This window comes from Taudactylus pleione, unplaced genomic scaffold, assembly GCF_031769625.1.
Source record: "Taudactylus pleione unplaced genomic scaffold, aTauple2 ptg000054l, whole genome shotgun sequence".
In the NCBI taxonomy this organism is placed as follows: domain Eukaryota; kingdom Metazoa; phylum Chordata; class Amphibia; order Anura; family Myobatrachidae; genus Taudactylus; species Taudactylus pleione.
The window spans coordinates 251,022-277,700 of NW_028284456.1; the positions used below are offsets into that span (position 1 = coordinate 251,022).

The following is a 26,679-nucleotide window of genomic DNA, read 5'->3' on the forward strand; positions in this document are numbered from 1 at the left end:
CGCCATACAGTTTCCATGACATTTCTCCTTCTACCACATCCATAAAATTTAACACTTACATCATAACAACGTCAAATCAAATTGTAATTTTCAGGCATATTTTTTACACTCATAGAATAGAGGGCAGTTACAGATCCCTGAGAAGGCTTACACCATCACTGCTATGGATTCCCTCTCACTGTCAGCAACTGCCTGTACCTGAATCCTCCCAGTGTGTAGCGGGCAGGTAACTCGCTGCCACCTGCAGGCTCCTCACCAGCACCTGGAACCTCTCGTTTCCCACAGGCTCCTACCACCAGCAACCGCCTACTTTAAGGCTGTGTGTCGACACACTGCTGCAACACCTCCTGGGTAGGCCCAGTCCTCAATCCAGAACATCCGAAGAACAGAGTAGCGTTGGCACTATGGTAGTCACAGAATACATGCAGATGCAGGTGTCTTGTAGAAAGATATTTATTGCTGAAATTCTTTTTAGCAAGTGCTAAAGGTGCTTGGGACAATCACAGTATACTTTGACTATTCAGGAGGGGATTGAGTATATTGTCTGGTCACAGAAATTCAGAGTGAAATGTACAGTGTTTAGCAGCGCAACCCATCTAAAAGTACCACATAACGTGCCCAAAAAGCAGTTCGGGTGCCAAAACTGCCGACTTCATTTATTTCTGCTCACCACCTCCGGACGGTGCGGGCAGAAACCTAGCAGTCCGCAGCACTTGTGCCTGATCAGATCAACTAATACTTCTGTCAGGCACCCATGACTATCGGGCACTCAAAACATAAAATTAAGAACACTACACAAATCAGACAACAGTCTCAAAATAGAAGCAATTTACATTTCACAGGAACTGGTCAATTGCATTCCTCAGTTGATATAAATTTACTCTATTACTGTAGTATAAACTGTAATTAGCAAGTGAATCTCTCAAATACACAGGAAATTCTTAACAGCAAACTGCTTTTCCCCCCAAATACCTGCTGTACATTTTACACAGACACACAGGAGACCCCCTAGCGTGCATTTCAAAACAAGTGCTTTAATTTAACATAATGCCTGTATCCTGATATCGGCAAAGGCCTTAAGACTTCCTACATGAAAACAATTTGTCCCAAATGGACATTAAAAACACAACTTTAGAAATGTAATTTAAAGTTATTTTGTGTTGTAAGTTAAAAACACATTTAAAAATGTTTACATTATATACATTTAACATGTTAAACATTGTGAAATATATACTACTGTACTACTTTGTGCCTTGTACCCTGCACCAGGCTTTACATACCCAGTGCTGCATTGCTTTATAGACAAATATATTTGAATGCAGCTTATTTTAAACCTATACAGGTTGAGTCTCCCATATCCAAAATGCTTGGGACCTGGGGTATTTCGAATAACAGAATATTCTGTATTTTAGAATATTTGCATATCATAATGACATATCTTGGGAATGGGACCCAAATATACACACAGAATGCATTTATGTGTTATATACACCCTGAAGGTAATTTTATACAATATATTTAATCATTTGTGCCTTAGACAAAGTTTGTGTACATTGAACCATCAAAAAGTTTAATTATCTCAGTCATGCCAAAATAATTCTGTATTTCGGAATATTTGGATATGGGAGACACAACCTGTATACAGAACTACACAGGCATGCGTTGGGGCACTGCATAGGCAAGTTCTGGCACTGGGAAAGTGTTCTAACGCCATGCAGCGGACAGCCTTACACTGCAGCCTGGGACTAAGCACTCCCTGCTGCAGTGATGCGCCTTGCCCCCGGCTAATATATTTACATTTTCCAGACACAGTGTACCAAGGGTCAAACACCTAGCATCAGAGCTGCCAGATTGAGGCTGTGCGCACGTTTGAATGAAAAATAAAAAAAACTATATACACATTTCCATTGCACCTAGCACCATGAAAATAGCACTGCAGAACAATGAATTAACCCCCTCAGTATTAAAAAAAAAAAAAAAAAATGTTGGGGGGAGCATTCTTCCAAGTAACGGAAGACAAACTGCAGTAAAGAGTGACACTGGCTTGCCATCCTTGAAAGGCAATGATCCAAAATATTTGTCACACGCACATCGTAAAATATTAAAGTAGAAATCTATTCGCAAAATATGTATTTTCTCACTGTAAATAGTATAACTTACCTGGTAGTAGGGATGTAGAAAAGCATCTGGGCATCCAGATAAAGCCATCTGTTCGTTAAATAGCTTCACAAGCTTTGTTTGTAGACACCTAAAAAATAAAAAAAGCATATGAGCATTTTAATGCAGACACTATTCTGGTTGTCATTTCTATTTTATACAAAAAAAATTCCAAAACAAGGAACGGAGTCTCAACAGTATGTTGTGAGAGAGGTGAACAATCTGTAGAGAATGCTGACCCTTGTTGATGCACTTTATTCTGCATCTAAGGACAGTTGTGAATTTTTAAGAATTGGCTGGACACTTGTATCCTAGAAATGTGGAAGACAAGCCAAGAATACAAGTTTGGAAGACCGAACACACACTTTAGCCAGAATCTTTCAAAGAATTCTGAAGTAAAAGTTAAAGCTTTAAAAAGGTGAAAACCTTACAGTACCAAAAAGGTTTGTTATATACTGTAGATGAAGATAGAAAGATTCATAAAAAAAATATTAAAACATCCACAAATCAAAAAGGACAAGCATTCTAAATGCAAACTAACACACTCAAAAGGGACAATTTTAGTCACGGTGATTCACACATTTCCACCTATTACTGTGGCTCAACAATGCTAAAATTTTCCTGCCCACCTCGGTTTGGTGCTAGGAAAAAAAGAAAAAAAAACTAGCAATTTTGCAGGATGCAATGTGCCATTCTGGAGGGCTACTCAGCATAAGTGGTAAATCCTAGCGTAACCCAGTTAGGTATCAAGAGTTGATAAACGAAATGACTGTATAGGAGTTGAGAGGGTTAAACCTCCTAGGCTGGGGGCAGACCAGTGTGGGGAATCATGTGATAATTAGGGCCTATGGGTTCTTAGGATTGTAGGTTTTAGCAGGGATATTAGAGTTTGTTGGAGGCGGAGTCAGCCTCTTTTGTTCCTGTCTTCAGAGTTATACCCCTTTTACACCAGAGCAAAAACCTGGGTTTTTGTTGGGTCTACCCAGGTCGCAGCTCAGTGTAAATGGGTCCCTGAAAAATAACCTGGGTCAAGTGACCCTGCAATCCAACCCAGGTAGCTACCAGGGTTGGACCCAGGATGGACCCGGGTAATGGTGCAGTGTAAACGGTGCAACCTGGGTTATCTGACCTGGATCATGCCTAAAATGAGCTGATTGGTGGCTGTGGAGCAGTCACCTCCCACTTTTAATGACCTCACACGTTTAGCAGGGCAGACCTGAGTTCAGTGTGAACAGGGCTGACCTGGGAGTAACCCAGATGAAAGGTGCAGTGTAAATGGGTCTGACCAGGGTTGGAACCATGTCCAAAAACCCAGGTCGGACCTGGGTTTTTGGTGGAAAAGAGGTATTAGTAAGTGTTTTTACTGAGCTCTGTGTTGCTGGGCAGTTTATATCATAGTCCTACTTCTATAACCTCCCCCCATTTGCCTGTGTTTCTTTCTTTCTTTAATACCACACCCTATCTCTATTGTGTTAAAAGAATATCCTGTGCTCCCTATTTTTGTGACCCTGATTTCTTTGCCCCACAATTACACCCCCCCCATTTGTGTCATGCCCCGCCCCAGGCACGCAGCACGGACCCCCGCCCGTTACCGGGTACCGGAGGCTAACACTGGCGCCATAGTGGAAGCTCTTAATCGGCAGGATGGTACTGAGGTGGCCAGTGGGGAGTCCCCGGCACCACAGCGGTGCCAAACTTAGGCGCGGCTGCGCTGTGCAGCCGCGAGCGGGGACAGGTGCGGCGACCCAGAGCCGCCGCGAGCAGCCTGAAGAGACCCCGCGGGCGGGCAGAGCCGCCGCAATGAGGCCGGCAACTGCTCGCCCCCACAGGTTAGGCACGGCGGCTCAGAGCCGCCGCGAGCAGTTAGTGAGCCCACAGGCGGGCAGAGCCGCCGCAGGGAGGTCAGCGGATGCTCGCCCCCCGCGGGTGCAGAGCCCACAGGGGCGCGCACGCTCCTTTAGAGGAGGTGTAGGGAGTAGGGCTAGTGCCCGGATGGGCAGCGGGGATCATCCCCGCAGTTCAGGTAGTGAGGGAGATGAGAGACCTGGCCCTGTCAGTAGTGTAAGGGCTAGGTCAGGCGGGGAGGCTGGTGGCCATTACAGGGCAGTAGGAGCAGGCATAGGAGGGGAGGGGCTAGGAGACAATATGGAGGATGATTGGCAGGCTGTACACAGCTCTGATGGCAGCAGCCTGTCAGGTCCTGTTGTACAGCTCGAATCCACTGCTGCTGGTCAGCGCTCAGCGTGTAGGGGCGTGAGAAGCATTCCTGCGGTTGCAGTTTCCGGCTCGGTGGATATGCAGTCCAGTAGTGGGCTTCCTAGTCAGGCTTTCGACCCCAGCGTTCGCGGCCATGATGTCATCTATGGCATCTGGATTTGCTCCCATGGTGGCGGCATTGGGTCCTAACTATGCAAGCTAGTGCGGGGGTAGATCAAGGGCAGCTTTCCGTTCCTGCTTCTCTGGGGCCTGCTGTAAATCAGTTCATGCAGGTTTGCAGGGCTATGGGTGCCGCTGCGGCTCAGTTGGCAGCTGGTCCGGAGATGTCTGTGGTGCCTACTGCTGTGTCTTCTCTTGCCGTGTTGGCTGGGTCCGGGGTTTCGGCCCGGGGGCCAGCTTTACTGTCTTTTTCAGATGCTGTTGATGGCGGGACTATGGAGCAGGATTACAGCGTCGAGGAGGAGTCATGATCGGCAGCTTCCGGGGGTGAGAAGGCTGGGTCGTCAGGTGTGACCTCAGAGGTTTTTTGATGATGATATTTCTGATTCTGCCTCCTCTTTCTCCTCTGTTTCGGACTTGTTGTCGTCCTCTTCCTCTTTGGCTTCTGCAGCCAGCAGCGCAATGAAGGCACGGAAGAGGGCTGCTAGATATGCACGACGAGAGGCGGCAAGGCGCGATAAGAGGGCAAAACAGTGGCATAAGGGGAATAGTTTGCGTAAGTCCAGGTAGCGCCAGGGTCAGCCAGGTGTGGTGTATTGCGACAATACAGCGGTTTTACGGGGTTTGCGTGCTTGTTGCAAGAAGAAAATTAGGAAGGGCGATTACGTGGACATGTTTATCTTAACTGAGCAAGCTAAAAAGATTTTAAAGCAGTTAAGCTTAAGGCGGTGTGGAGGTGGAAACTTTTCGCTCTTATGATAACTGGCTGGCTGGGTTTTGCGTATTCGCAGCATGCTACCTGAAAGACCGCCCAGGGGAGCACCTGAACGTAATACGGTATATCCACCTGATTCACGGGATGCAGCGTAAATCCAGGGGCAACGCCTGGAGGACCTTTGATGGGGAGTTTAGGCGCAAACAGGACGGATCCAAACGCTTAGATTTCGGGTGCAAGGATGTGGAAGTGTGGCTTGACGTCACTCAACCACCTAAAGGTGAAGCGGAGGAGTCTCGGGCAGGCGGGGGTACTAATAAGGGGGGGTCTGGTGCGTGGCGCCCAAATTCTGATCCCTTCCCTGGGCGCCGGCAGACGGGCCCCGGGCGGCTTTCCAGGCAGATGCCTTTTAAGGGTAAAATGTTTTGCCTTTAATAATGCCACCTGTCCCCAGGGCCAACGGTGTCGTTTTTGACACCTTTGCTTGCGTTGTAATGGATTGCATTGCCTCAAATTGGTAGGTAGCGCAGGTGCTAAATAGGGCCCCAACACCTATCCGTTTGGATGCTATGTCCAGGTGGCTAGGGTGGTAACCTAATAGACAGGACGCTGAATTTTCGTTTTTCGGGTTCGAGTTGGGTTTTCGTTTACCCGCTATAGGCAAAGTTCGAGTCTGTTCCCCTAGGAATTTACAATCTGCTCTAGTTTTTCCTGAAGTCCTTCAGGCAAAGATCGAGAAAGAAGTTCAGTTAGGACGGATGGCGGGTCCCTTTGCACAACCTCCAGTGGGGAATCTAATTCTTTCCCCGTTGGGGGTGGTGCCCAAGAATACTCCAGGAAAATTTCGGCTGATCCGGCATCTGTCTTATCCATCGGGGTCCTCCGTTAATGACGATATACCTCCTGAACACTGTTCAGTGAGGTATCAGTCTTTGGATGATGCTTTCAGTATCGTTAGAGCATATGGATGCGGGGCCCTCATGGCTAGGATGGATGTTGAATCAGCATTTCGTTTGCTCCCTTTGCGACCTGAATCATTTAGGTTCAGGGGTTTTCGCATTGGGAGGGGAGAATACTTCATAGACAAGTGCTTGCCTATGAGGTGTTCGATTTCCTGCGCATTTTTGAAAATTTAGCACCTTCCTTCATTGGTGCATGGATTTTTCTTGTGGGGATCATGGGATAGCGATTACTTCCTCTGCGTGGGGCCTGCTGGTTCAGAGCGTTGTAACGAGCGACTTGGTTCCATGAGAGCGCTGTTTTTTCTTTTTTCTTGTACCAATGGCAGACGAGAAGACAGAGGGTCCCCTCTCGTGTTTGTCGTTTTTTAGGTATCAGGATTGATACCTTGTCCGGCTCCTGTTGTCTTCCGCGCGATAAAGTTGACAAATTGCGAAAATCCATTTCAGTGTGTTTGGTTGCGCGTAAAATTTGTCTTCGGCAGGCCCAATAGCTTTTGGGTTGTATGAACTTTGCCTGTAGAGTTATACCAATGGGTATGGCATTTTGCCGAAAGCTAGAGAGGGCCACGGCGGGGGTTTCCAGACCGCACCATTTGATCGGTTTATCATCAAAAATAAAAAGAGACCTGAAAGTTTGGGTTTCCTTTCTGGCGGATTTTAATGGGGTCAGGGTCTGGTATCCCCTCTTGTGGACAATGTGGATTTGCAGCTTTTTACTGATGCAGCAGGATCTTCGGGGTTCGGTTGCTACCTGAAGGGATCCTGGTGCGTCGCAACTTGGCCGGAGGAGTGGGTTCGTACAGGTTTGACAAGAGATATGCTGCTCTTAGAATTGTTCCCAATAATGGTGGCCTTGGAGGTCTGGGGCGAGCGCATTTGCAATCGCAGCATTTTGTTCAGATGTGACAATCTGGGTGTGGTGCATGCGATAAATGGTCAGAGAGCAAAGTTTTTGCGTGTGAGAGTGGGAAGTTTTTTCCCGCGGACAAGGCCTCGGTGGTAAGGGTCAGCATCAATTGATGCTTTCTTTTATTTGGCAGCTGTACGTAACTGGCAGGTCAAGAGCAGTAGTCTCACGGTATCTGGCAGGTTATTTTGTTTTCTCCAAATTGAAGGGAATCCCTGACCTTACAAGGAGTTTTGTCATCACAAAGGCCTTGAAAGGATGGGTGCACGCTGGGCCAGTTACCCCCGATAAAAGACGGCCCATAGACATTTCCTTGTCACCGTCCATCCTAGGAGCAGTTGAGGACGTGGCGGTTTCCGGTTTCGAAACGCTTTTGTTTGAGTTAGCTTTCTCCATGGCTTTTCATGGTGCTTTCCGGGTGTCAGAATTAGTTGCTCCCTCCAAATGGAGGGATTCAACTATGCTTCGTTCGGATGTGAAGGTGGGTGAGAGGTCCTTGCTGTGCAGATTGCGTCGTTCTAAGACTGATCAGCTAGGCAGGGGTCGCTGGATAACATTGGTCCCCTCGGCGGATGGTCGAATTTGTCCGGTCGGCTTGGTCACTCATTATGCATCGGTTAGACCTTCAGCGGAGGGCTCATGGCTGATGCATTGCGATGGGCTTCCACTGACAAAATTTCAGTTTAGCTGGATGCTGCGGCGATGTCTTTGCAGCGTGGGCCTCTCACCAGGGGAATTCGGTACGCAGTCATTTCGAATCGGTGCCGCCGCTGCGGGATTTCCCAAGTCAGAGATTCAGGCTTTGGGCAGGTGGAAATCAGCCAGTGATAAGCGTTACATTCGGCCAAATCGTTGAGGTTTAATCTCGGGCATGCATGTTACTTATGGTTTGTTATGTGTTTACGAAATGTCATTGGTCCTGGTCTTGTCTGTTCTTACCTTGTCTTTCCTACTCGGGGATTAGCTACTCACCATTGATTTCAGTGGGAGTCTGGAGAGTTTTGACGATTTTTTTTACCTGATCTGACAGACTTAATTTGGCTATTTGATTCACTATGATAATTATATGTCCCTCAGCAGGTTTTACGTTTTCTCTCCGGTCGAGTTCATTTGTGTTATCCCTAACCCCCCCCCTGCCTTTTTATTGTTTTAACCTATCCTCTTGTGTCTTCATGTTGCTTCAGATTGGCACAGAAGCTTGTTGATCTTTAAAGATTCAGAACAAAATTTTTCTTTTTGGCAGATCCTCACTAATATGTTCCCCGTTATATATGCATTATTAAATATGCTAAGATTTTTACAATAACTTTAATCTTTTCATTGTTTTTCCCTCATTTATAGGAATGGCTAGTGATGATTGTACTGTATGGATAGTTGGCCATTCATTTGTTTTTGGGCAGCTCAGTTCGCAGGAGGCGCCATTGTTTCCGGGATCTAGTGGAGTTAGATGGCTAGGGATCAGAGGTATGTTGAGGGAGAGCCTTAAGCCTACACTCTTGCAGCAGGTTCAGCGGTATGGCTTGCCGAGAGTCTTGGTGATACATCTAGGCGGGAATGTTCAGGGCAAGGGACATCTCTGGAGTTAAGGCATGCGGTGGTGGATGACTTGGGTCAGATTATGATGGCTTGGCCATCTTGCAAAATAGTCTGGGCTTTCATGGTCCCTAGATTGTTGGCGTGGTGTGGTTGACGGCAGAGCCATTGATAAAGCTCGGAAAAAAGTAAACTTGGCTGTTTCAAAATATGTGTTGAGAAATGGCGGGGCGGTGGTCAGACATCCTAGGATTAAATTTAGGTATACTTACCTTTTTCGGTCTGACGGGGTACACTTAGCTAAGGAAGGTTTGGTTCTTTTTCTTGAGGATCTGTTTGAGGTTGTGGTTTCTGTGCGTTAGTTCTATGGTGGCGGTGCAAGGTTTTTGTTAGCAGAACCTTGCTTTTGGCGGGAAAGAACGGCAGGTTACCTATTAGCACTGTGAATATTGGTTTACTTTTTGTTTCGCTCACTTTCGCTGACTGTTAAAGTCTGCTGTACCACCCCGCCGGGGGCAGCATCATCACCTTTCCGGGTGGGTAGTCAAGGTAGAAGGCTTGAGTGTATGTGTTGTGGTTCGAGTGTTTATAGTGTTAGGCTTGGGCTGTTAGCTGTTCTTTCTTTGCCACCATATTTAAATTAATTTAATTAAATTTAGTAATTAATTCATTATCGGTTAATTAAATAAAATAGCTAACAATTCTGCCAAATACAAGTCTCTGTGTCTTTATTTCAATTGAGTATGTTTTATTGTCAATGATTCACGCACTGGTCAATCCTCAGACGATGGGAGGTTTAATATTTCTTAACTGAAAATGAATTCTCTTTACACTCTAAAAGGACCCAGGAGATATTTGTATGATCTCGGTCATATTTAATATCACTTGTCTTTCTAGGACACCAGAGGATAGGATAGGGGAAGCCCTTAAATAGTTCTGACACTTCACCGGCACATTTATTGGTAGGCCCTTGGCAATTTATTCTTGCAAACTCATTAAATGCTCAGAACATCCACCCGTACCATAGCCACCAAGTGTGGCTATGCCAAACCATACAATAAGGCTGAGGCAATTAGACTAAAATATGAACACTTAGGGGCTGGAATCAATTGAATTCCGCCCAATCTCGCCCGACGGAGCTATTCAATTCTTGCTCCTGTCGGGCACGATCAGCTGCCAGCACTACATTTCAGCTCGCAGCCCCTGGGGGATGAGAGCTGAAATGTGCGAAAAGTGACATGTTTGGGCGCCCAAACATCACTTTTCGCAATCGCGCCCAGCACTTTGGTCAGGTTTAGCTGCTTTACGCGGCTAAACCCGACCACTTTGGGCACGATCAGCACGAAAATCTAGAACAATTGCATAGCGGCCCGCGATCTCCTGTCACTTTAGACGGGAGATGCGGGCCGCGAAAACAATTGAATTCCGCCCTGTGTCTCAATTGATTATCTCGCCCGTGCGGCTGGATCACACACACCTCGTAGCTGTGGACTCACTGATTTTTTTTGCAGTACCATAGGGCTGCATACAAAAAGAGTCCAGGGTCAAGATCTGGCCACGGGGAGCAACGGCAACCCACCCCTACTTGATATTAGCCCAAGTGTAAATTTAGTATTGTCACATACCAAGAGGAGTAGCGTGGAACCATGGCACCCAGAGAAACTGTGCCAGTGGGGTATGGCCAGCCCCTGGGGGAATACTGAAGTGAAGAGAAAACAGCAAACAGTGGCAGTATCGCGTTGGCCATGAGGTCCCATTCGGGGAACAGAATGCTTCAGTGATGCAGAGACATTAAAGGAGTAGCACCGTTCGCACTGCTTTATGTATAGCACCTAGGATCTGACATATCTCCTTTGAATCATTGTTATTAGAAATAAACATCAACATAATAACCCAGGCGCTTAATAGAGTCTCCAAAAAGCTTTCTAAAACTTCACTGACTGAATGAGGTAGTCAGCCTCAAAAAGTAGAAAATAGATATATAAAAGCAGTCGTGAAAATTAAAAGGCAACAATTAAACTCAAGTCAATACCAAGATGAATAATCATCTGAACCATTTATTAACACATTTAAAAAACAGTCACACATGTGACCCGACAAACCATAAAGAATAAAACAATGATAAATATTAGGATCTTACTATAAACAGTATAGATATTTCAATAAAAACTGCACCAATGCTTCCGTAGCAAAAAAAGCTATTTAAAATGTACTTTAAACACCGCTGGATTTTGCATGCATAGACCAATACTGAACCCTTGTTGGTATAGGGTTAATTGTATGAAATGGCACGTGAATGGTGCCCGCAGTCACTGGAATTGTAGAGCATGTGTTGGGGAGGCAATTAACACCTGAGTACCTGCCAGGTATTGCGCTCAACCCGACCAATACTATTTAAACATCACAAACAGACTACATTGTATCTGTCATTAGTCTGAGCCAATTCAGCTCTGTTCACTTAAAATACTTGATTCAATTGACTTGAGTAATTGTTTATATTTAGAAAGAAAAAAAACACTAAGAGGCTTCAGAGACAGATTTAAAATAAAGACTAAGTCCATCATTATTATAAATAAATAAAGCAGTTTTTTTTTATTTATTTTTTTTTTTTTTTAAGGGCAGTTACATTAAATAACACATTTTAAAAAGGATAAATGACCCATCATTTCACTATTTAATATTATATTAAATGAATGTATTTAAAACAAAGTATATACAGTTGGTTCTATTCAGAGAATCTCTTCTAAATATGTAAACATATATTTGTTTTCAATGGATTATTCCTTATATTGCGTTCTTTATATTGCGTTCTAAGGAACAATTCATAGAAAACATATATATGTTTGTATATTGAGTACGGCTGTCAACTAACAAAAACCACTCCACTGGTTAAGTAAATGGACTATTCGTAGTTGTAAGTCCTCCACTGGTGTGCACAAACTCTGCTATATCCTCATATACACACACATTTCCAACATTAAAAACCTCTAGTACTTTCCTTATGGCCACTAACATCCTCCTATATGGTACTGCCATCTCAAGTTGTCACTTTTTTGGAGACAGTTTCCACACTTCCATGCACTTCTACCTGGTCGCATTTTGTAGAAAAGTATGACGGCTGCCACGACTAACGTGAATTGCCATTTCTAATTGGATTTTGCATTTCTCAGGTGCGTGTATTTGTGTAATGTCTGCGAGTTTCATGAAACAAACTTGCACCTAATCGGATTAAGCACTATATAATAAAAATCACATTTTCCAGCTATTGTGCTGGAAAAAAATGAGAATTACATGTTTTCTCCATATTTAAGTGCAGTGAAAAGTATGGCGAAATCACTGTCAGACTATTCACTGCTTCCTAAACACACTCCCTAACCAATAGAATCTAAAGGTGCGTACACAGTGGGCGATTAAATTGGACAACTGAACGATATAGTTATCGTTCACTTTATCGTCCATTTATTTTACCTAAATGACGAACTATGCGCGTTCCCACAGGTCGTTTGTTTTTATCGTTCAGTGGGCAAACATGCAGGATATTGTCAGGTTGCTGCATGTTGGGAAATGGGGGAGAGAGCCCGGTGCTGAACGATTTCGTTAAGGATATCGTTCAGCAGGTGTGCTCAATGTCATGAACAACATTGAGCACACCCTGCCAGGAACACACTAGACGATATCGCTCAGGGAGCATATCGTCTAGTGCAGTGTTTCCCAACCTCGGTCCTCAAAGCACACTAACAGTCCAGGTTTTAGTGATGTCCATGCTTGAGCACAGATTGTGAAATTTAATTAGAACCTCAGTTATTTTAGACACCTTTGCTCAAGTATGGCTAACCTTAAAACCTGGACTGTTAAGCTGCCCATCCACTAGCCGACTTGTCTTTGACAGATGAATAATAAATTGATGAAAGATCAAAAGATCTTCACTAATCGTTCATGTTCATGAACAATTTGTGAACGATTGCACAAAACGACCAAAGACCATAGACCAAAAATTTCAAACCAGTTAATAAAAGTGGGCTGAAATTTTTAATTAAATCTATATTTGTTTATATGGTAGGTCATTGGTCGTTCCGGCATTGAAACAATAACGATGTCCAATAACGACGGATTGACGGGTAAAACAGGACGACTGAAACGACAGTCGTGATCGTGCATTGATGGTCGTTTAGGGCATTGTACTACATGATTTGCACACGATTTTCAAGCAATTGAGCAATGACGACAGTCATAATCGCTCAATTGCTAGGTTTAAAAACGCCTAGTGGATGGGCAGCATTAGTGTGCCTTGAGGACCATGGTTGGGAACTCCTGGTCTAGTGTGTATGCTCCTTAAATGGAGTTCTCCTGGGGGTATTTATATAAACTGGAGAAGAGTTTTTTTTTTTTTTTTTTTTTAACAAATGTATCTGCATCTCCAGGTGGTGATAAGTAACCTTCCCCCTTCAGTACTCAACTGTCAGCGCTACATTCACATCCACATATAATGGGCCTCATTCAGGGGCCTATTCAAACTATAAATAGCCCGGTAACCATGCGGAAATGCTAGTTTCCGCATATTTTATTTAGTTACCGGGCCACTCATCATCAGGGGTCCCAAATGGACCTCCTGATATTCAGCAAACTCCGAAAACTGAAAGGGAGAGGTGGTAAGTAACGCAGCTACTCAGATTACCTAGAAGCAGTAGGTGGGAGACTGGCTGCCGGCAGCTCTGTGGTTGAGCCTTTACAGACCACTTGGATTTTTATTTCTTGACTCCTGAATTTATCTCTGGACAGGATTTGGACTTTATTTCCTCCTGTGAACTTAGACTGCGGCTGACCACCAGCGGACTACCCCTGAGCACACAAATACTTAGGCCCGTATTCAATTTGAGAGTCGAGCCGCGATACTTTTTCGCCTCCCGGGCTTTTCGCCTACATTGTGTGTTTTACAGGTGGAAAAGTATCGCGCGCGTGCCCGCGCATCGCCATATTCAATTTGAAAGTAGGCGAAAATGGGACCCAGCGAAACTTAAACAAGTGGAAAGTACTGTCAGATTTGGGGAAATTAGCCTGGCACCCCCCAAAAAGATGCTCCGACATGGGGTTAGCTATGGTACCCCCCGATTTGGCTTGCTGAAGGTATTTTGTGTTTTTAAACTGGCTCAATAGCTGCTAAATAGTGTTTTGTATAAGTGGTGAAGAATAGTATTCTGGAGGGTTTTTTTGCAGAAAATAACTTATCCCAGCAAATTTGGGGTACTTGAAAATGGGCGGGGCCAGCATATTTTAAAGTTGCTAAAGTTAAGTAAAAAAAAAAAAAAAAAAAAAAGGTAGACAGTCTAGATATACACCAGATGTTAGTCAATAGGAACAAAAAGGTCGACACACTAAAATTGTTTTCTTTTTTTTTTCTAACCCTAATCTTCACCCTAACCCTCCCCTTGGTGCCTAATCCTAACTCTCCCTCCTGGTGCCCAACTCTAATAGTCGTGGTAAGTGTCTAATCCTAACAAAAAATAAGTTGACCATTTTTGTGTTGACCTTTTGACTGTCTAACATCTGGTGTCTATATAGTCATTGTCTATCTTTTTATTGTAGATCTTTAGACCGGATCCCATAGTGAATACAGAGATACCATATAAACCAAATTGTACCCATTTTAAATAAACTAATACGCAAAACACATTGGCACACACACGATATATCCATCTCTCCCTTAGATTTTTTTTCCAGTTTAACTGCAGCAGTAGTTTTTCTCCTTTATCAAGCATTCTTTCTGAAACCCTGCTGTAGAAATCCTGTTTGCCCTCGATACCCAACATTTTATGAGTATGCATTAGTTAGAATCAGTAATCTTTACACCAAACTAAACACAAGCTATATTTCAAATGTGCAACAAACAAAATTAAAGGTTCACATGGGCCTGCGGCTCAAAAAAATAAAGGGCCTATTCTGAGAAGGGGAGGAGCTACGACCAGTGCTGGGTGGGTGTGGCCAGTGCCATGTGAGTGTGTGTATATTCCTTCACCATCAGCCTAGGGATTGCCATAGGTGGGCAGTCTAATCGATCTTCACCATCAATGGTTCCATCAGTGATCAACATAGATGGTTTTGTGCCATTGATGGTAAACCATCGATGGTTTGCACAACTGGATGACCACTGCTGCTGGTGGGCATGGTGGCCTGCAAGCCAATCAAAGTCAGGGGAGAGGCTTAGCGGGCCTCCAGGGGCAGGGCTCTCAAGGGGGTTGGGGGAACCATCAGGTCCTAGTCCGCCATCGATGGCAGAGAACCATTGGATCTATCGATGGCAAAACTATTGGCAGTTAACCATCGATGGTTTGCTATCGATGGTCAATGGCCATTCTTATATCAGCCCCACTGTCTCCCTAAATACATCAAAAGAAAAAAATGAATCATTTGTGAGAAAAATAGAAATACAATTATAAGAGTTATGATTTATGGCAGACTGTGTGGCCAGCTAGTCAGCTGGTCATTATCATGCTGCTATGAAGGGCCTGTTTTTATGTGGAGACCTGGAGCTGCAGCTCCATCCACCCAATTGTTAATTTGGCCCCGACTATTAGTCCTTTGTCATGGATTCAAACTTGTGGGAGAGACTGTGGTAAAGGCAATAAACAACAGCTGAATGCAGCAATCCTGAAAAAATGTTCGCTTTACAGCCAAGTATTTTTCTTCTAAACTCACAAAAGTTCCCTGCTGTCATTTAAAAATTAGGCAAATTACATCTCAGGGCCCCAGAAAGAACCCATTGCAGAAGTATCTAGTAAACGTAGCACCAAAGACAATTGTACACTGTAATATAGCTGTCCTAGAGCAAAGCACAATGAAACTTCACCAATGGCTCTAGCCCTCATATCCTTTAAAGTGTGTCATATCCTTGTTACAGGTGATTAATTATAGCTTCTTTACAATATTTAGCTGTTCATACTGTTAGCTTTACGACTATTAATTTCAGCTTTTACATTGAAACTAGTTTTTCATTTTAATAAATGTCCTTTTTTTGACCTGTGACTTGGGCAGAGCTGGGAACTGCTGCTTTTCCGTATGCTGTACACGTTTGGCAGAAAATCTGAATCAAAGAAAAGCGCTCTTTGCAAGTCTAGTCAATGAACATCTCTCGACACGAATGTCTGAATATGATTACACCAAGGGGGGGAGATGATTGACAGTTACAGTATTTGGCAGCAGCACACAGCAGTAGTAGTAGTATATGGAGTACTTCCAACACTTACTCTATAGCCTCAGTGTTAAACATGCATGGTGAAATAGTTCTACCACCTCCTAACCAAGGTACACTAATTGGATTTCCATTCGGTTTCACATTTCATCACTGCTAAAAAGACACAAGTTACCTAAAAGGATAAACTCAATGACAGCAGCAATCCCACAAGCGGGAAAAAGAAAGTTGCCTTGGAGAAAATCGGGACAGACATCAAAGATGAGGTCAGTTTCTTTTTTTCTATTTATTAGGATCGATCCTGGAGACAACTGTATTAACAGGATCAATCCGGATATAACGATGCGGGCAGAGATGTTCTCTCTTACAGAAAGGTTAGGTGGGAACATTTATACAGACGATGTTTTCGATATAAAATCGCTCCAATCTGCAGGATCGTACAACATCTGATGTGTACCCCCACCCTTGCACCTTAAAATTGCAGGAGTTTTATTTTTCAGATAAAGTTAATGGGTTAAAAAAAAAAAAAAAGCAAGTTTCCTAAATCTCCAGTAAAATGTAAGGACAGTCCCTATAACCAGGCCATAGAATCTCTGCAATCAGGTGAGGGATCCCATGTAAAATTACTTGTTTGAGGTGAACAGGAGAGTATTTGATTTTATTTAAGGGACAAATTCACAATTTTTTTTATTACCCTAATTTGTTCCTTTAAACAAATTCAAATACTTTCCTGTTCACCTCAAAGGAACAAATTAGGGTCAAAAAGAAAAAAAAAAAAAAATTTGTGAATTTGTCCCTTAAATAAAATCAAATACTCTCCTGTTCACCTCAAACGTAATTTTACATGGTATCCCTCACCTGATTGCAGAGATTCTATGGACTGTGCTTACATTTTACTGGAGATTTAGGAAACTTCAAAATCTATAACATTTTTTTTTTTTTTGTAACAGTAACTGGCCTATTCAATTGGGGACGAGAATAGCAAAAATCTTGCTACTCTATTAGGTGCAGGGGTTTTTTGGGGGGTTTTTTGAGCATCTCCAGAGCAAGTCTGATATTTCCTAAAATAGTTAACTTTAGAAAAGAAATAAATAAAAAAAAAAAAAAAAAAAGTGCAGGACTTGCTGTGGGACCCCTTTTAGTAGATACCGCAGGTATTGGCAGCACGCATAACCGCAGTAATCCAAAATTGGGCACAAGGTTTTTTTTTTTTACCTTGCTAAACCTTGCGCCCAATTGAATATGCTCGTAAATCTCAAAAAATTGTATGAACTTTGCTTCGTAAACACATGCATTACACTTTTTTTTTTTTAAAATGTGCAAGCAAAAACAAAGAATCAGATCAAAAGTATGCTTATTCTGAATTTAGCCATGATGAATCCATAAACAAAGCATGTGAAAAACCATGGTAACACTTTTCCATCATAAGCCCAGTAATTACTACAACAGGTGTAATTGTACATTAGTATTTTCACTGGGAATTTTGTAATTGCACTCCATACACAATGTTTTAACTTTATTAAGCATCTGATCAAGAAATCCTCTACTCAAGGCTTATTAACGAACTATGCTGATCACAAGGAAACAGATACCAGTCTTCCTTCAACACAAATAGTATGAGTTAAGAGTACAAAATTCTAGGAAACTTATATTTTGAAATGTAGTGCATAAATGGAATATTGTAGACCAATCCCCACTATCTAGGGCATCATCCTCATTTGTATGTCATTAGTATGCATTAGACTTTGGGAAGAATGCCAAATACCATAAATCTTCTAAGGTTGCAGGACTGTTCCCTCAGAAGAGCACAATATGCAAAGTAGAACTAAGATGACAGCTTTATGAAAACATTTAAAATACATTTAAGGACACTCCTAAGTCTTTACAAGTCGCAAGCCGACAAAACAATTGTTTATCTTCTTTGTCTCAAGGTTTGTCTCAAGTAGAGATGTGCACGACCTCCTTGTTTTGGTTCCAATTTATAATCGTGTTTTGTCAAAACCACCGTTATGTATGTGTTTTAGATTGCTTAAAATCTTTTAAAAAAAAAAATGTTATATACGATACATACAAAATTATATGGAAACACCAGCGACTCTTTAGCCACTATCAAACCCCGACAGGAAGAGATCCAGACAAGGGAAGGAAAGTACTCTGAACCCCTAAGTTCATGTGTGTTCGTACTTCAGGAAAACCGGACATCTCTAGTCTCAACACAGGCCAAAAACTGCCAAGTATTAGGTCGTATTAATGGCCATGACAATTACTCTATGATCTAGCAGCCCACCAGGCAGTTTGATACAGCTGGGGAAAGGGGAAGGGGGAAGGGGGGGGGGGGGGGAGAGATGGAGAATATGGGAAGTGTGCTGCCTGTTACCATAGTTTGGGTATGGTGCTTTGTACATGTGTGGCCCCCCACCTTCCTCTATTGACACTCATCTCCCACCTTCAGGTGCCTGGCAGTGCAGGTCAGTGAAAGGATTTCCTGCAGGAAAAGTATCCAGAGAACTTTACAAGTAATTATCTGTTGAATAATGATAGTGATCAGAAGACCATGTACTCAGAATCTGCATGATCTCTTCTTGTTCCTGTGCAGTAGGTTTCATGTTGAGATTAAAGTTTGTGTCTTGTTTGTCTCCATCTCCTCATACACATTACCTGTTACAATGCAGTGGGTAATAAAGTCTGTTACCATTCTAGATGAAATCGGATATAAAAAAAAAAAAAAACACACCTTACGTAGGGGCAGATTCTACATTGGGAGCAATAAGTAAAAAAAAAAAAATTTTTTTTTTATTTTTTTTAAAGGGAAGGAGTAACTGTACACCTTGATAAAACAATGTTGCAACTGCAGGTGGGGCTTATGTAAAATACATAGATTTATATTTGGGAGGGGCATGTACAAACTGAAATCTAAATTGCAGTGTTAAAATAAAGCTGTCCAACATGTGGGGTACATGCAAAAGCAGCCAGTATTTACCCTGCATGCAAAAAAAATTTCAAGCCATTGCTTTTGCTTTGCTTTCAACTCAGAATTAGCCCCATAAGGTTTTTGATCAGACTGCACCCCATTTATACCCAGATTTCATTACCCACCACAGAACGATCGATATATTAAAACTATATGTGGTGTAGCTTTCAGCACCTGGAAAATAAAAATGAAAGTTTACTTACACTACTAACCAAAAGTTACCTGCTAGAATACTTACAAATAGCCAAAGTCTTGTTTTCTTATGCAGTTTTAGCAGCTGGACTGTGGTGGTAACAATGGGGTACCTAATGCATATGAAGTACATGATTCCACCATCAATACTTAGAGTACTATACAGTAAAGTTATTCCAGCTATGCAGTTTTCCAGTTCTATTGTGGGCCTCAAGTTTCAGACCTATTTAAAACATACTTGCCTACTTTTGAAAAAGCATTTCAGGGAGATTGTGAAAGCAGCACCTATGAGCGCGTGTTACAGTGGGCATGTACTGATAAATCTGAGAGACGTGTCCTAAACCTGACTTACATCCAAATAAACCCAGCTCAAAAGCAGTTAGCAAGATCTGTTTGTTGATGAAAACACACTAATACTTTTCAGAAATTCATAGGGATCATTGTGCCTTATACTAAGCAATGCAAGGAAATGACACTAATGATCCCATTTGAATGTATATAACTCTGTTTCTTAATATAACCACTTCATAATGGGGGTAAGGATGAAATGAGGGAGATTACTAGACTCTTCAGGGAGATTGCTACTATTTCAGGGAGTCTCCCTGACAATGAGGGAGCGTTGGCAAGTAGGATTTAAAATATTAGTAAAATTTGCCCACAAAATAGATTAAATAGCTTCCTATAGTTTTGCTCCCCTTGCCTTAACTGTGGGCGTCTCCTTAGTAACCCCTACATTGTACGGCAAGGAGTACCTAAATGGGGAGTAATATTTGCTACTTTGCAAGCTTTCCGAAATATCGAATGATCTTTTAAAGTTGGATTAGATGTGGTCCATGTATTTGTTAAAAGGATTTTGTCACCTGGCAGCTGCCTGAATAGTAGTTTTTTTTTTGCTTTGCCTTTAACAGTAGTAACTTTAAAAACTGGGATACAGTTATCTTAATGAGATAGGGTTTCAGCACACCCAGCACCATAGCCCTAGTTATAGCTGATTTCTGCTCACACCTCAGGAGCAGTAATCAGCAAAGAGTGCAGCCACAGGGCTTGTAATGCAAAAAAATGGACAAGGTCTAAAATACCCAAAAACAATTGAATCCTCCTCTCTCCCCCCCCCCACCATGGAGTTATATTTGCATTGGAGCTCAGTGATAAACATCAGGACAGGTGTGCTGAAGCATAAACAAATGGGGTGTTCATCTAAAATATTTAATTTGGGTCACATTTGGCTAAGTACACTACTTTTGTCATAACCAGTTTCCGATCTCAAGAGGACTAAAAATCCTGGTCCCGATAATTTTATAATAAGTGGAATGACGTTGATGTGCTTGTCTTATGGCAGTGGTTCCCAAACTTTTTCGAATCATGGCGTCCTAGAGCATCAGCATTTTTTCAACCGCACCCCTGGGCCAAAAGTTTAAATTCAGCAAAAATTAAATCAAGTAAATTGTGCCTGTATGTCACACTTAGGGCTGTGCTTATTATCCACATTTTATTGGCAGTCATTAGCACTGGTTTTGCCTAAAAAAAGCATGAAAAAAAAGTGGTAATCAAATCTAGTAACCAATTTCCACATTAGAACCTGAAAAATTTAACAGCTTCCATTTGTGTTTCTACAAGTGATTTACAGCATTCTCCATATTTACCATGTGTAGGATAATAGCACAAGTTTCTTCTCCAATTGGTTGCTCTGGGTCAATGACCACAAACAAGTTTAGATTCCTGCTGGAGAGTTCATTCTCTTCCTAACGTCTTAATATAGCAAAGTTATTTTTAGATCCAGCACAGCAAGTATCTAAATAGTGATCTGGACACAGAAGGCTGAGCATTACAAACTGCTGCAGGAATTCTAATAGTTACATGAATGTAAGTAAGCTCAACACATCTGACTCCACAACTTTATGACCTCCCTACAGATTGTGGACTCAAATTGCAAAGAACTGTGATCCAAAACTAGGCTTATAAACTGCATCTGACAGACATTTTGTAAATTCATATTGGTCATCCAAAGACTTAACAGAGCATATTCCCCTATCCAATGACTTCTGTTACCTGGGCAACCCATAGAAGGTGCAGTGCATAGCATATCAAACCAATTCAACGGGAGCTCCCGAAGTTACTCAATTCAGTGCGCCGTTTAGTCAGACTAAGGATTTCTTCTCACACCCTCCTGAGGTGCGAGGAAAAATCTGACTACTATAGTGTCGGTCGTGAGGCTGTTTTCCGGCTTAGGCCCGTATTCAATATGTTTCGTACCACCGATACTTTTTCGTCTGCTGGACTTTTCGTCTACATCTCATGTTTTGCAGGTGAAAAAGCATCACGCGTGTCCCCGCTTATCCCCGTATTCAATTTGAAAGGACGCAAAAACTGGAGCCGGCAAAACTTAAACAGGAGGAAAGTCTTGTCAGATTTTTGATAATCAGCCCAACACCCCCTCAAAAGATGCACTGACATGGGGGATTTCTATGGATACCCTCGAATAGGTCTGCTGAAGGTATTTGGGTTATTTTAATGTTCTCAATGGGTTCTTATTAGTGCCTTTACAGAAGTGGTGAAGAGCATTTTGTATTGTTTTTTTAAATTGGGGGGGGGGGGGGGGGTCGACCTGCCGCAAGCACCTGCAATCCCAAACACACCTGGGGCATACTTGGGGAGCCCCCCTGGAGTCTATTTTGCTAGTTTTTAACTTTGTCCCCAACTTTGTTTTTTTTGCCCCCAAAATGAAAGTAATTTTTTGGGGTGCTCTTAAGTCTTTTTAAAAAAAATGTTGACGCAGTTTACCTTTGGAGGACTGTCTTAAGGCTGCACAGGGGGGTTCCCGCAATGTTGCACCCCTAAACCCCAATTCTGCACTTTTTTCCACCTGCTATTCATAGGCAAAACTTTTTCGCCTATTACATTGCTTTGACTTTTCACCTAGGCGGAAAGTATTTGAAATTGAATACGGCGATACTTTTCCGCCTGGCGAAATGTCATCGGCCAAACTTTTTCGCCGATCTCGGCTATTCGCTCCAAATTGAATAAGGGCCATGGTGCGGCGCTAACAGCCTCACGGCCGGCACGCGCAACTTAACTTAAGCCGTGAGAACCAGCATTCTCTGACTTAACGGCTTCTGGCCAGAGTAAACAAACATTGCCATGAATTGAATAAGGCAGGTAGCTTCCTCCCGGCGCTATTCAACTCCTGCTGAACTGAATCGCCCCCCCATGATTCCACTAATGACAACATAAAACATGCACAGCATGTACATACAACTGCCACCCAAACAGCTCCATGCTAGCACAAATACCAATTTTCACCACATCAAACTGGTGCACTATTAATACAGCCATGCCAGGTCTACCATATAGCGTAGCAAACCTACACCAGCTCATTTTCAGTACAAACCTATCTGTACGAGACTGGGCCCAATTTTGATAGGAGTTTGAAAATACCATATTCTTCACCTTGCAGACCTGATCAGTAAACACCTAATAGCTCGGGATACAAAGTGGAGAGCACCAAGAGCAACCAGGGTGTGTAAGGGAGGGCGAAGGGGTGAGTAGGCGAGTGTAGCCCTTTCCCTTAGGTTACATGTAACGGTGTTCCTTCTGGCATGAAGCCACATCCTGTATGTCTTATGAACATACGGAATGCAAAAAAAAGTCTACATCAGTCCTGTCCTGTTTTAAAAGGCATCCTATGGTTAGCCTACGAATAAGGCATGAAGTAATAAGAGGCATATTTATCAAAAAAGGATATTATGTGGTCAGGGTCGGACTGGCCCACAGGGGTACAGAGCAATCCCCCAGTGGGCACCACTGCCTGAGGGCCCACTCCCTCTCCTCTAGGGATCATTTTCAAGACTGCACTTGAACTATACATTCTACCTATGTTACATTGTATGTTATATGATACACCATAGTCCTGTGCCGTATAATGTATTTTCTATAATGCATTGCTGTTATATCTCTCTCGTACCAGATTAATAACACACACATACATTTTTAAGGGGCCCAGACAATGCACTCTTGAAAGGTTAGCCAAGCCTCTGTAGAGACTAGCCACACCCCTAAGTATGGGCACTTATAAAACTGCATTCTCCCGCTGGGCTCTTCTTGCCCCAGTCCAACACTATGTGGTATACCCTAGAAGGCGACCATTTTCTGAGGTGGTATGTAAATATTAAAAACTACCGGGAAGTATGTTCAGGAGACCACAGCAGATATTCCGCATATCTGCTGCAATGCCCTAGTCTTCATGTTAGGGTAGGCAGGGGGCGCCTTCCAGAAAGAGACACTTTGCGTGCCGAAGGGGCATGCCCGAGAAAATGGATGTGGTCATTTAGAAAAGGGGGGGGGGGGGGGGGGTGTCCTTGAGATGCATCCCCTTATCACTGTAGGGGACATGCCCAGCACTCATGGAGATGCTGGGCTGCCCTCAAGCTCTCCCTGCAGTGTGCATACATGCCGTGCCGGTCAGCAGGGGCCACGAGTGGGGACGGCTGTTTTAGCTTTGCACTGTATAGTAGGCCTTATTCACGTTACATCACACAGTAGTGCTCCTTATAACAAATTTATGCCACACAGTAATGCCCAGCATTTACACATTATACCACACAGTAGCCTCTTACCCAACTTTGTCCCTCTAGCAGCCCTCACCTGCTGCCTGGCCCCCCACATCAGCAGGCAGCCGCACCAGCCTGGCACTCAGTGCAGCCCTTGAAAATAAGGCCGCTGTCATACAAACCTGGTGCCACGCGCAAACCAATTGTAGCTCGCGGACCGGCAGCTGCTACGGATTGGGTCACGACCGGCGCCTATTTGAATGACAGCGGCGCTGTTAGGGATGCTTGCAGGGCGGCTGGGCAGTGTCCTCGGAGACGCGATGTGCTGAGGCCAAACCCGGACATCCGGTTCTTGGTCCTTAATACTGGATGAAATAGCGCGTATTTCCAATCATGGTTACATACCTCACTTGTGAAAGCAATAAGGCATCCACACATTTATTGCGAAGTCTTAACATCCATCTTCCTTCTAAGATAACCTCAAAAAAAAATAAAGACACGGACAACTAGAACTTTGGTTCAAATTTAATGTATTAATTGCAAACCCTTATTTGTTTTAATAAAGGGTGGCGAAGAAGGAGCTACCAGGACCCAGCTCTAGCCAAATACCGCTTAAAAAAAAATGAAGGTGACTAAAACGCCCTTTCAATATGCGCAACCTGTGCTGTGAAGGACTCACCGACCGTTACTATGACACAGTCCAGACACCTCTGCAAAGAAAAGTACCCAAGTGTCAAACCCGCCGTCCTTCAAAAGGGGTAAGTGCTTACGTCTCATGTGGCCAATGTCCAGTAGTTCCCGCCACAAAACTTAAATGATTAGTAAAAGACAAACATAACAAACACGTATTTATAGGGACGGGAGGGCTTCCAAATGGCAAAGAGGCTGGACCCCTTTCAAATCTAGCCATAGTCCAGAGGTTCCCAATCACTGTCCTCAAGGCTCCCCAACAGTTCATGTTTTAGAGATCTCCATGGTTGAGCACAGGTGACTTAATTAGTACCTCAGTCAATTTGATTTAACCACCTGTGCTTAGCCATGGATAATCACTAAAACCTTAACTGTTGGGGAGCCTTGAGGACTGCGTTTGGGAACCTCTGCCATAGTCACTTAATTATGTACGCCCCCCTAGACATCAAACTGGTTCCTTGCCAGCAAGTGAAACCCTCCACCACAGGGAAGGCTACCAAAGCAACAGATGACCTGATACCAACCAAATCACAAATTGTAGGACTCTTCTATAGCTTCATGCTTATGCAGCCCTCAGTTCTAAAATATATACAGTTTTTCTTTGTCCTTTTGTATTTTAGTTAGCTATCAACTTTGTGCATACATTATGAAGGATTTGGCATCTTCCTAGGTTTCACGTAGTGTAGGTGCCATAAATATCAGCTGTCATGCCAGCTGCATCATTTAAGTACCTGCAACATGGCAGTGATAAAGCAGTTTAAAAGAAACATTCGTTTGATAGATTTCTCGGTACTTGTGTACTTTACGGACTCATTGCAGAGAGAACCAATGAATATTTTAAATGGTACTTGTGTACCCAGCTAAAGAAGAAAGTTGTCCCCTTGCGGGCTCGCCACAAGGTTATATTCCCCCCCTCTATGCCAACTTCGATGGTAGGGAATGACGCTGGACACTGGCTGATGACGTCAGGGTCCTCTCCATGAAGGGGATTTAGACATTACCATGATTGATAATACTGAGTTAGTAGGACACTTGGGTTCTCTCTGCAATGAGTCCGTAAAGTACCGATTTTTCATGTCACCTTTCATTTTAATTCAATAGGTCACAAAAAAAATTAAAACCATAAGAAAACAAAAAGCACAAGCAGCATCTGGGCACTACAAACAAATCTGGTATCCATTTAGGAAATCCAAATCCCTTCATAAACAAACAGTGGCGAGCGACAAAACTCTCGGGTCACCAAGTAGCAGTATGCTGAACAAAGCCATACCACCACAACAATCATGCAGGTGTTGTTGTGGATACTGTTTACCCTACTAACAAAAAGGAACTCTGGAGATAGATTTACAATTGCATGGTTTGTGAAAGCCACCTATGATTGATGGACTTAAAGCAACAGAAATAAATGTTAAACCAACCTGGCTTAGTTTTCTCTATTTCCGCCTTTAAGCCATTGGTACAAGCCACTGATCAGCAGCAGATTTGACAATCCGCACAATATTAAATCTACCCCCTGGAGGGATCGTAGCACCTCTATTTGACCTCCACTTCGGCATCAGCAGTCAGGCATTTCATTTTTGCTTGCAATACAGTTTCTACAAGCTGGTTGTTTGTAATAAGCTTTTAATGGATGATGGAAAGCATTTACTTACATATTAAATAGCGCACACATTCCGCAGCAAAGCAAACCTACAGTATATTACCCACACATATTACGACCAAACCATGTCATAATTAAAGGTCCCCAGTGGTTGGAAAAGTGAACTTTGGTATTTTGAAGAGTAATGATATAATTCAATAGCTAATGAAAGCAGTCATACTTCAAATAGCATCCCCTGACCATGCAACTATATGGCATGAGCTTAAATGGTCACCTAAGGCCCAATAAGCAATTCACTGTGATCGCATAAACTTGTTACAGTTCTATGAAAGCACTCTGAAATGTAAAAATGGTCTCTACTGATGAATGGGTGTGGGATACCCGAAAATGCAGTGGTCCTGTGCAAGAAGGACAATGCAGGTTTCTACACAGGTCAGTACATGCGCACTGCAGTAATATTTTATCGTGGCCTCTTCCAGTGGTTAAAAGTTCTTTTGACAATGTAGAAGGGCATAACATCTACCCTATGGATACACGTTAACTGCGCAAGTTATATAACACATAGTAGGCCTCATTTTAATCAAGTTTTATCACTCACAACAGGTGATAAAACTCACTGCATATGATAAATGGTGCTCCAGCCAATCAGCTTGCAATGGTCATGTTTCAAACAGATGACAGCTGAGAGCAGATTGGCTGGAGCGCCATTATCATAAGTTAGGAGTTTTATCACTCGTTGTGAGTGATAAAACTTGATATATTAGTACCCCTTTTACACAGACTTAAAAATCCAGGTTTGATGCACGTGAATGCGCATTAACCCGGGATCTTTATCGGTGTAAA

General features: G+C 43.0%; 1 protein-coding gene across 6 annotated transcripts in view; it reads right to left on the reverse strand.

The window, feature by feature from the left end:
• Positions 1 to 26,679, reverse strand: part of GRB10 (growth factor receptor bound protein 10) — a 283,037-nt gene that overhangs the window by 211,442 nt on the left and 44,916 nt on the right. For 5 of the 6 annotated variants that reach the window (XM_088464147.1, XM_088464146.1, XM_088464144.1 and 2 more), the window contains exon 2: positions 2,161 to 2,248. The exons of the other annotated variant lie outside the window; for it this stretch is intronic. In XM_088464147.1, the coding sequence (XP_088320273.1) occupies positions 2,161 to 2,208 (48 nt within the window). In that variant the 5' untranslated portion in view covers positions 2,209 to 2,248. The remainder of the gene's footprint in view (positions 1 to 2,160; positions 2,249 to 26,679) is intronic. 6 annotated transcript variants of the gene reach the window in all.